The following is a 10,467-nucleotide window of genomic DNA, read 5'->3' on the forward strand; positions in this document are numbered from 1 at the left end:
GGCTGAAGTATTCCCGAGGTGAAAGTCAAGGGCGCGTTTAGTTCGGCAATTGCATAGTGCACGATTCTCCACTGTAGCATTTCGTTTGTATTTGAGAATTATTGTCCAAACATTGACTAATTATGCTCAAAAGATTCGTCTCGCAAAGTTAAAGCAAACTGTGCAATTAGTTTTTGATTTCGTCTACATTTAGTACTCCATGCATGTACCGCAAGTTTGATGTGACGGAAAATCTTCTTTTTACATAGTGCACTTTTAGAGAACTAAACAAGGGCTAAGATAACATTGATCAATTCCATCAAGTCATGTCGAAACTGCTCAAGCTGTGTTTAGTTCCAAAAAGTTTCCAAAAAAGTGCTACAGTAGCTATCACATCGAATCTTGCGATATGTGCATGGAGCATTAAATATAGACGAAAAAAAACTAATTGCACAATTTGGTTGGAAATCACGAGACGAATATTTTGAACCTAATTAGTCCATAATTGAACACTAGTTATCAAATAAAAACGAAAAGTGCTATCGTAACAAAATTCGTAAATTTTACGAACTAAACACAGCCAGCTAACATTGATCAATTCCATCTTATCAAGTCAATTCCATCAAGTCATCTTACCCCTCATCAAGATAACATTGATCAATTCCGTCTTATCAAGTCATGTCGAAACGGCAGGGTCGCTGCAGTCGCAGCTGTGGGCTGATGAGCAGACGGCGCCTGCCGCGTCGACGTACCTGCTGGAACCTCGCAACTCATTCACGCACGCACGGGCGCGGCCGCACGCCACGTCGTTGTCTGCGCTCCCACGTCGAGTCACCGTCAGGTTTTAGTACACGTCACTATTGGCCAATTAGTTTTCTGGTGCGGCAACGTGGGAGCTGTCAAAGGCAACGTGCAGTGCGCGTGATGAGTCAGTGACCAGAGCTCGACGCCAGCGCCTACGACACCGAGCTGCCTGCCAAATCAGCATCTCATCAGCGTCGAGTCCAGGAGCTCGGCGCCAGAGACGCTAACGCCGAGACGTGTTAGCTTGGCGCCAGCATCGATGGCGGACGCCGAGCTAAGGGTTCAGATTCTAAAATCTTTCCGCCAGAGATCTATTCGTGAGAAACTTAAAAAAAAGACTAAAAAGTAAAAAATTCACTCGGTCATACATGGCCTGCCAAATCCTGCATACACCCACCCAACAAGCAAACGCATATATCAAAGCGATCGAAGCTGGAGACTGAGAAGGAGCCAAACTGAACCGGTGGGCATCGAGCGATGCTTCCAAATTAAACGCCACGCGGCGCAGGCGGGCGGGCGTGCTTGCGTGGAGACAAGACAGCGCACGAAAGCGTTCGGTGCGGTGCGCTGGACTTTGGACGCGAGCGCTGGTGTGCGGGTTAGCCTGGCCGCCGGGGTCAAGGCACGGCACGGGTATTGTGGGCGGGCGGACGGAGGAGAGCGTGGCCAGGACCGAGAGCAGCGCGTCACGGGGCACCCCCAAGCTAGAAATACACGAGCCCGGCCGGGGCGCACATCGATCGCACACCACCGTCGTCCACCGCTGAGGCCACGCAACAGCCAGGATCCGAGCAAGAGAAGAAATAAAGCGCTGCCAGTGCCAGTTCCAGCCAGTTTACTGCTTGAACGGGCGCCCCCACACAGTACTGCTCCATCGATCAGCCGGGCTGCTCATCTCATCGACCAGGTTCCGTTCCGATCCTGGCGTTCTTCTGCACAGTTTCGTCCGAATCCTGCCTGGCGCGCGTGTGTATGTTTGATGAGGGCGCCTGATGCCGTACTCTTCGGATCCTTGATTAGTAGCTGACAGGATGCGCATGCGTGATGCGTTTGGTTTAGATCCTGTTTCTTCGATCCATTGGCAGTCTCATCAGTGTGTTTCGATCGTGTTCTGTTGTTTGATTAATTTATTTATTTATAGTATGTCGTCTCTGTTGGACCATGCTAGATTTTGTGCCATGAAAAAAAGGGTTAGAATTCATATCCCTCTTGCTGCTGCTGCCACACACTTGAACTGGAAATATAGGTCTTCAGTTATTGTATACTCGTGTCTGAACTTCAAGATTCTGAATCTGATCGAACTACTCCAGTGATAACTGTAGATCCGTCCGGGGGATTAATCTCTAATTTTGTTCTGTGTATGTACATGTACATGCATGTTCCCACTGCAGGCATCAGCATGGCGGCTCTGGCCACGTCGCAGCTCGTCGCCACGCACGCCGGCCTGGGCGTCCCCGACGCGTCCATGTTCCGCCGCGGCGGCGTGCAGGGCCTGAGGGCGGCGCCCCGGGCATCGGCGGCAGCAGGGGACACGCCGCTCAGCATGCGGGCCAGTGCGCGCGCGGCGCCCAGGCAGCAGCAGGTGCGCCGCGGGGGCCGCCGCGGCGGCGGCGGCGGCAGGTTCCCGTCCCTCGTCGTCTGCGCCACCGCCGGCATGAACGTCGTCTTCGTCGGCGCCGAGATGGCGCCGTGGAGCAAGACCGGCGGCCTTGGCGACGTCCTCGGCGGCCTCCCACCTGCAATGGCCGTAAGCTTTCGATCGTCGTCTTCTCGTGGCCTGGATTCAGTGCTCTTGCTGCATGCATGTTTCCTTGCTCATCGTGTATGTGACGTGTGTTGGGCCGATCATGCAGGCGAATGGGCACCGGGTCATGGTCGTCTCTCCCCGCTACGACCAGTACAAGGACGCCTGGGACACCAGCGTCGTGTCCGAGGTACTACGGACACTGCGATCACTCACACGCCATCAGATCCAGTTTCCATGCATGGATCTCGATCGCAAGGTCGTCTGAACCTTTCTTTCTGTGCTCTGATGCATGCATGCAGATCAGGATGGGAGACAGGTACGAGACGGTGAGGTTTTTCCACTGCTACAAGCGCGGAGTCGACCGTGTGTTCATTGACCACCCACTGTTCCTCGAGAGGGTGAGATTCAATTCCATCCCATCTGTAGCTGAACATGGTAGGCACCCATTGGTAGCAGTTTCAGTGAGCCTTTTTCCGTCTGGTCGCTGGTTTCAGGTTTGGGGAAAGACCGAGGAGAAGATCTACGGGCCTGACGCTGGAACGGACTACAAGGACAACCAGCTGCGTTTCAGCCTGCTGTGCCAGGTCAGGATGCCTTTCCACTGTACTTGTACTTCAGAATTCAGATCATCTCATCTGTCTGCAGTATATGCTGCCATTGACAGTTTGACACTGTGTTGGATCCTTGGCTAATTCTCGAGAAATGCATGTTGTCTGCAGGCGGCACTTGAAGCTCCAAGGATCCTGAGCCTCAACAACAACCCATACTTCTCTGGACCATACGGTAAGGGTTCAGTCAGTCTTGTTATCTGTTTAACTTGAGCATCTGCACAGGAAATGGTCCATCAGACTACTGACATTTTACACCGACTACTACTGCTACTGCTGTACTGCATCCATACAGGGGAGGACGTCGTGTTCGTCTGCAATGACTGGCACACCGGGCCTCTGTCTTGCTACCTCAAGAGCAACTACCAGTCCAATGGCATCTACAGGGACGCAAAAGTTAGTTTCCTCCTCTGCCTTTTTGAACAATGTTGTCTTCGTTTCCATGTTCGTATATCCCATCTGATTCTGAAACTGACTGTTTGTTGCCACCTTCGTTGCCACCTTCACATACTAGACGGCTTTCTGCATCCACAACATCTCCTACCAGGGCCGATTCGCCTTCTATGACTTCTCGGAGCTGAATCTCCCTGAGAGATTCAAGTCATCCTTCGATTTCATCGACGGGTATGCATGAGCAAACTGCAATATTTTTTCCATCAATGCTGCTGGGTTAATATAATAAGGTGACATATGAATGACAACCCACTGTTCAACTTGAACCTGGTTTGAATTAATTGCAGCTATGAGAAGCCCGTGGAAGGCCGGAAGATCAACTGGATGAAGGCCGGGATCCTTGAAGCCGACAGGGTCCTCACCGTGAGCCCCTACTACGCGGAGGAGCTCATCTCCGGCATCGCTAGGGGCTGCGAGCTCGACAACATCATGCGCCTCACCGGCATCACCGGGATCGTCAACGGCATGGACGTCAGCGAGTGGGATCCCAGCAAGGACAAGTACATCGCCGTCAAATACGACGTGTCAACGGTGAGCACGCGCGCTTTGCCAATCTGTTGCAGGCCCGGCCGGCCCGCTCGTGTAAATTTCATCCCCAGCAGGCGCTGGTTCTGACGCGGCAAGTGTGCGTTTCAGGCCGTCGAGGCGAAGGCACTGAACAAGGAGGCGCTGCAGGCGGAGGTCGGGCTCCCGGTGGACCGGAAGATCCCGCTGGTGGCGTTCATCGGCAGGCTGGAGGAGCAGAAGGGCCCCGACGTCATGGCGGCCGCCATCCCGCAGCTCATGGAGGAGGACGTGCAGATCGTTCTGCTGGTACGCCGCCGCCCGTCTACTACATGCATGGTGTTACGGGCATCAGCAGGACAATGTGGTTGACCTGACTGATCGATGCGATGCATGCAGGGCACGGGCAAGAAGAAGTTCGAGCGCATGCTGATGAGCGCCGAGGAGAAGTACCCGGACAAGGTGCGGGCCGTGGTGAAGTTCAACGCGGCGCTGGCGCACCACATCATGGCCGGCGCCGACCTGCTCGCCGTCACCAGCCGCTTCGAGCCCTGCGGCCTCATCCAGCTCCAGGGGATGCGATACGGAACGGTACGAGCACTGCAGCAGCAGAAACATCCTGAATCCTGATGAGAGTGACAGAGAGAGACGATGAATGCTTTCGATGCGATTGTGATTGATGTCTGGCGATTCTTGCAGCCCTGCGCTTGCGCGTCTACCGGCGGACTCGTCGACACCATCATCGAAGGCAAGACCGGGTTCCACATGGGCCGCCTCAGCGTCGACGTAAGGCTAGCTAGCTCTTACATACCCTGCCCTGCCATGGATGTTTTTCTACATGTATGAATCTGAACCAACAAAGCGATTCTTGTTTCGTCCTTTCTTCGTCCCCAGTGCAACGTCGTGGAGCCGGCCGACGTCAAGAAAGTGGCGACGACCTTGAAGCGCGCCATCAAGGTGGTGGGCACGCCGGCGTACGAGGCGATGGTGAAGAACTGCATGATCCAGGATCTCTCCTGGAAGGTACTTACTTACGCCGTCAGAGCACAGAGCACCAAGATCGTCGATCACACGGGTCGTCTCGCTCCTGTTTCTGATTGTGGTGGTTTATTTGTAAAAATAATGCAGGGTCCTGCCAAGAACTGGGAGAACGTGCTGCTCAGCCTGGGGGTCGCCGGCGGCGAGCCGGGGATCGAAGGCGAGGAGATCGCGCCGCTCGCCAAGGAGAACGTGGCCGCACCCTGAAGAACTAGGACAGCCCCGAACAAAGATGATGGATCAAGTGAACATGCATCTTCATATAGTATATCGTCTATAAGTTATATATGAAGAACTATATAGCTGCTTGTGGTAGTGTAATGTAGTGATGGCCAGTGGCACAACCTAATAATAAGTACATACATGAACTAGTTGCTTGTGTGTGTAATTAAGTACCGATCGCCAATACTATATATTGCGAGTAAATAAATGGACTTTGTAGTAGTGGAATAAATATAGTCCCTGCTGTTCTGTGCTTATTGTTCCTGTCATTATTCAGCAATTACACCGGTATATGTATATAGCATCTCTAATATATTACTGGTAGTGACGTGCTTTCCGTGGTAGACGCCTGGCACCAAGCAGCTACCAGGGGCAATGCCACCTTGCACTTGCCGCCTGTCAGTTCGCTATCGCCGGCCTAGAGAAAACGGCGATGTGTTTTGTCTATATCTTCAATGAGCTGTTTCGACACCTTGAGAGCAGACAAGAGGTAAATTGGGGTGGTGCTGAGGACTGAACGTACCAGCTCACGCCGTCCGCCTACATTTAGAAGCCGGCCCTGCCATCCTACTAGCTTCGCCCTTGTTTTGTCGAGGATATTTTGTACATGCACCAATTTCAGCCGACCCAATGTGAGGGGTAGTCCTAAATATTTGATTGGAAAGGATGCTCGCTGGCCTGCAAATGATTCCAGGATTCGGTCCAGGTCCAGTCCCGAGCACCTAACAGGAGCAACCAGACATTTTCCAAGATTGAGCTTTAGGCCGCTGGCATTTCTATCTGACTATATCGATGATAGAAATATGATGACGGGCCCTTTTGGCTATGGCCAATTTTGAATGTCAACAGCTGGCCATCGGTTGCACACCGTTTATTGTACCAGTATAGTACCCGTGCTGCATTTCAGGAATGCACATGAAAACAACCAGATGACGATATTTTTTTCCCCATGGCTTAAGTGTCACGCAATTACTATCAGTACAACAACACATATTCTATTGCACGTGCTACCGCTATGGCATTTAGAAAAACGAATCAAACAACCAAAAGATAATATCATTTGTTGTTGCACTGATAGTGTTTTTTCTCAATACCAATTAACATATAAAAAGTAAAAACATCTAGGCTATGATAGTTTTTTTTTTTTGTCTAGGAACTCTTGCAGTGTAGATATATTCTTGAAGAACCATAGTACAATGCTCGTGCTAACGCTACGGTAACATTCTAGGTAATGCAAATTAAACAACCAAAAGGGTATATGTTTGGTTAATTTTAAAAATTCATTAACTTAAAAGCATCATAAAAAAATCAAGCCAGCCAATTGTATATTAAATATTAAATATTAGTATTCAAAAGAAATGCTAAATATCACTTGCATATGACACAATTCAGCTATGAAAAGATGTCATTAGGTTAAAAAATAACACTAAAAAATAATTCAAGCTTCGCTTGTAGGAATTGGTCTTCCATTCAGTTTCAGCCGCTTGCACACGTCCAATATCAATCCTGCACCAAGAAAGTATTATATATTTGCTAGCACCACAATACATTGCTGCAGATCAAGTATTCACAAATATTGCAGTGGTATATGTAAGTTCAAGGATTTGACTATTTAATTACTTGGCAGTTGACCTAGGACTGAAATAAGAAGGCAAAGAAAATCATTTGCTCAAGCTGATGGCCTTTACGGTTGCAGACTTGAACATCACCAGGAAAACTAAAAGGGATGACTATTTCATCAATTCGGAGACAATTCGATTATTGTTCGTGTGCTCTGGAAATTCAATCTCTATGTATTGAAAAAAGAGGGTATCAACTGAAAACAGAAGCTATTTTATTCATTGCTGAATATACACAAATGCAACTGAATCAGATTATGTAATTAGATACTCAGTCCAGTCAAAGATCAGACACTTGATATTAGCCTTAGTTAAAAAAAAATTGTATCAATCCAGCTACCATCATGACCATCAGTAAAGAGTAATAATAGAACAGGTCGCTAACTTACCCTCTCCTCCATGATCCATAGCATTGCCCATGGTATGAACATTTGCATCTTCTGAAAGCAGCAAAAAAGAATGGGCTGAAATCAATTTCCATGATTCACTGTAGCCATCTGAAAAAATAACCAGCCGTATTCTATGAAATCCAACACAACCAATCCTAAACACTGAAATCTAACAACAAAAATTTGACCACAATTGGAACAGTATGATCTTCTTAGATAAATAGTGGAAAATGTCATTTAATAAAAAAAAGATCCACGGCAGTTTCATATTATTCTCTATGACAGTTTGCCAGCAAATCTAATCAGGCAATAGCTAAGTTCACTATCTGACCACTTTAGAGTCTATTCCCAGTCAAGTAATTTTACTGAGATATGATTCTTTTACACAATCTTATATTAAATAGTCAGCTCAAGAGAAAAGTGGAATGATAAACTGGAGTTTATAGTTTGAATAGTTAAACCAGCATGACAAAAGATTAGGACCCTAACAGCATTATTGTCAATCCACAAGGAAGCAATCTTACCACTGGGGGTGGGCTCAATTGCCATCTCCCAAATAACAACAATACCATGCGAAGAAGTAGAAGCAAAAATTGCATTAGTATCAGACAAAATGTAGCAGCTTACAAAATGTAGCAGACCAGGAGGTAAGGCTAAACATAAGAATTAGGTTTGTGTGGAGATTTGATTTTCTTTTCATTTGTATGTTAAGTAAACACCAACCTTTGTTCCTGTCAAATAGAAAATAAAGAGCTTAACATACTCATATATGCACCACTTCACATCAAAATCTAGTCCATGTTTGCACAACAAATATAATTTAACAGAAAGAACAAAAAATCAAAAGGCTATGGCAAATGAAGCATCAAATAAAAGGATGGACCAAAACTGTGGCAAATAATTTTACAAAAGAAAATAATTAGCAATGTTCATTGTCACAATCTGAACGAAGGATGTGGACCTATGTGATAACCACGTGCTTGCGACGCTTGCTGATGATTGTTTGTCCAGTTAAGGTGCAAAGTAATTTCATTCATAAAACTGATGATTGTTTATGTGCAGCTGACAGCGAAGCAAATGAGTTACCTAGGACAGGCAAGATTTTCTTGCATACATCAAGGAAGGGCTTGGTAAGAATGACTATGTTCTCAGCCTTGACATGCTCCATCCCTTCTAAAGAGAGGGTGAACACCGTCTGTGCCATCTATGAACCTGAAAGAATCAACAAATATATCAACCCATCATCGCAAGCAGGGGCAGACCCAGTAAGGGACATGGTGTACACATGTACACCCAATAAATTTTGCAAAAGAAAGTATCGTATTCATTAGGCAAATACATATACAAACTTTCTTTAGATCAGATCCGAATAGGGTTCGGGTGCTCGGTTTCGGACAGAAGCAAGGGAAGAGAAGGGGTGCGAATACCTGGTGGTGTTGGCCGCCGGCGGTATGTATACGGCGCCAAAATATCTTGTGTGGGAGGGTATGGGTGCCACCGCTGGTTGGGGAAGAAGACGCTGCCTTCCGTTGGAGAAGGGGGTGCCGCCGCAGGTGGGGAGTGGATACGGGGCGACGCCGCATGGAGGAAGCCGTCGTCGTGGCTGACGTCGAGGTGAGTGTCACCGCCGGTGAGGATCAAGAGGTGCCGCCGCCAAATCTAGTCCGCAGAGTCGCAGGATGGGGGCACCGCCGCTGTCGTCGGAGAGAGGGCACAGGAACCGCGGCCGCCGCCTCGCACCCTGTGGTTCCGCGTCGTCGCCGAGGCAGCCCATCGCGGCGTACCCGGAGGCGAGGGTTTCCTCACGTCTCGCTCCCCTTCCCTGGTGCCCTGGTGGTGGGGCAAGCATTGGCCTCGTGGCCAACACAACCGACGGGGTGGGCTACCCTGCGTGCGATGTTTGCTTTCCTGATGATTTTTTTTCTTCTCTCATCTCTCAAGGTATAAAGCAACGAAACTGCAGGGGGGAGAGGGGAATCGAACCCGCGTCCACGAGCGTGGGTAGATCGCACGTGCGCGTTTGAAGCATGCGTGAGTGGGATGGGGCGAGAAGAATTTGGTTTGGTTTTTTATTAGCCTTGATTTTAATGGAGATGAAGTCGTGTGTATATTTTTTTAAGATATACAATGATTTAAGGCTCTCAGTGGGTGGAATTTTTCTGTAGAACGTAGTATAATTTCAATTGGTCCATTATAGCCCAGATTAAACATTGTGCAGTACTGTAGCGACCATTGTACAGTACTTTTTGCACCTCCTTTCCTACTCGGTAGCAAATCAGTTTTTTTTTTCTCCCGAGCAAAGCGGAGGTTACCTGCTAGTATATATTTTATATATGCATGAATGCTTTTAAGCAATTTTTTTTTGTCGCCTAGAGCGACGAGTGGCATGTCATTAGTCCGGTCCAGGTGTCATCTCCAACAGGAGACTCACCAGGAGACCCAAACCTAAAATGAGTCTCCAACAGAATACCTATAACATCCAACAGAATATCTATATGGAAGACCCAATTTTAGTGTCAAGAGAGGTATAACCCAAATTTAAGTATCCTCTCTCCTGAAGACCTATTTGCAGAAAATATTCTCTTTTGAGTCTTGTTGGCCCCGCTCGCTTCGTTGAAAAAAATTGTGAGAGAAAAATACTTTTCCGGCTGAAAAAACAACCTGAAAAATACGGATTACAAGAGAAGCGAACAGAGCCGTCACGTGAAAACACTGTTGAAGAAGATAAAAGTATGTATTAAATCTTTTGCTACACGTGAAAAACGGTTGTTGGTGACAGTCTCACCGCGCCAGGCGTCCTGCGCGGGCTACCGCCTTCCTGCCTGCTGCGTCATGCATGCCTTGGCGGCTTCTCCACCCGCTTGCTAGGGGGCCGGGGAACGGGAACGGATACGATTTGGGGATGGGAACGACACCGACACACCGTCACGGCGAGACGGGTCAGCATGTGGATGCGATATTTTCGAGGCCTTGTACTGGTGCCACTGACCCAGGAGCACTGGAGCTTTTACGGCCTGCCCTATGAGCAGATCCTATATCACATACACCACATATATTTGCAAAAATCTATGAACAAACTTCACATATAAATTAGCGACTCAATA

At 48.2% G+C, this 10,467-nt stretch overlaps 1 protein-coding gene and 1 long non-coding RNA gene across 3 annotated transcripts; one reads left to right on the top strand and one right to left on the bottom strand.

Moving 5' to 3' along the window:
* Positions 1-1,403: 1,403 nt before the first annotated feature.
* On the top strand, positions 1,404-5,587 carry LOC136531521 (granule-bound starch synthase 1, chloroplastic/amyloplastic-like). The gene is made up of 14 exons (XM_066524174.1): positions 1,404-1,690; positions 2,175-2,530; positions 2,637-2,717; positions 2,830-2,928; positions 3,025-3,114; positions 3,250-3,313; positions 3,434-3,534; positions 3,653-3,762; positions 3,879-4,122; positions 4,228-4,404; positions 4,495-4,686; positions 4,795-4,881; positions 4,990-5,118; positions 5,224-5,587. The coding sequence occupies exons 2-14, from the start codon at positions 2,183-2,185 to the stop codon at positions 5,338-5,340; spliced, it is 1,839 nt and encodes a 612-aa protein (XP_066380271.1). The 5' UTR covers positions 1,404-1,690; positions 2,175-2,182; the 3' UTR covers positions 5,341-5,587.
* A 1,205-nt stretch (positions 5,588-6,792) lies between these two features.
* On the bottom strand, positions 6,793-9,267 carry LOC136531525 (uncharacterized). 2 transcript variants are annotated; one of them, XR_010778051.1, is made up of 4 exons: positions 8,791-9,267; positions 7,888-8,575; positions 7,364-7,414; positions 6,793-6,861 (listed from the first exon to the last, which is right to left on the bottom strand). It is a non-coding gene; the product is annotated as an uncharacterized lncRNA (long non-coding RNA). The 2 variants fall into 2 exon arrangements; XR_010778052.1 differs by having other exon boundaries at positions 7,364-7,471.
* Between the last annotated feature and the right edge of the window lie 1,200 nt (positions 9,268-10,467).

This window comes from Miscanthus floridulus, unplaced genomic scaffold, assembly GCF_019320115.1.
Source record: "Miscanthus floridulus cultivar M001 unplaced genomic scaffold, ASM1932011v1 fs_365_5, whole genome shotgun sequence".
NCBI classification, from domain to species: Eukaryota; Viridiplantae; Streptophyta; class Magnoliopsida; order Poales; family Poaceae; genus Miscanthus; species Miscanthus floridulus.

Bases quoted from the DNA above. Each gene is read 5' to 3' on its own strand.
- LOC136531521 (XM_066524174.1), top strand. From the start codon at position 2,183: ATGGCGGCTCTGGCCACGTCGCAGCTCGTCGCCACGCACGCCGGCCTG. The intron at 3,535-3,652 runs GTTAGTTTCCTC...TTCACATACTAG, and splicing joins GCATCTACAGGGACGCAAAA to ACGGCTTTCTGCATCCACAA. The intron at 5,119-5,223 runs GTACTTACTTAC...AAAATAATGCAG, and splicing joins TCCAGGATCTCTCCTGGAAG to GGTCCTGCCAAGAACTGGGA.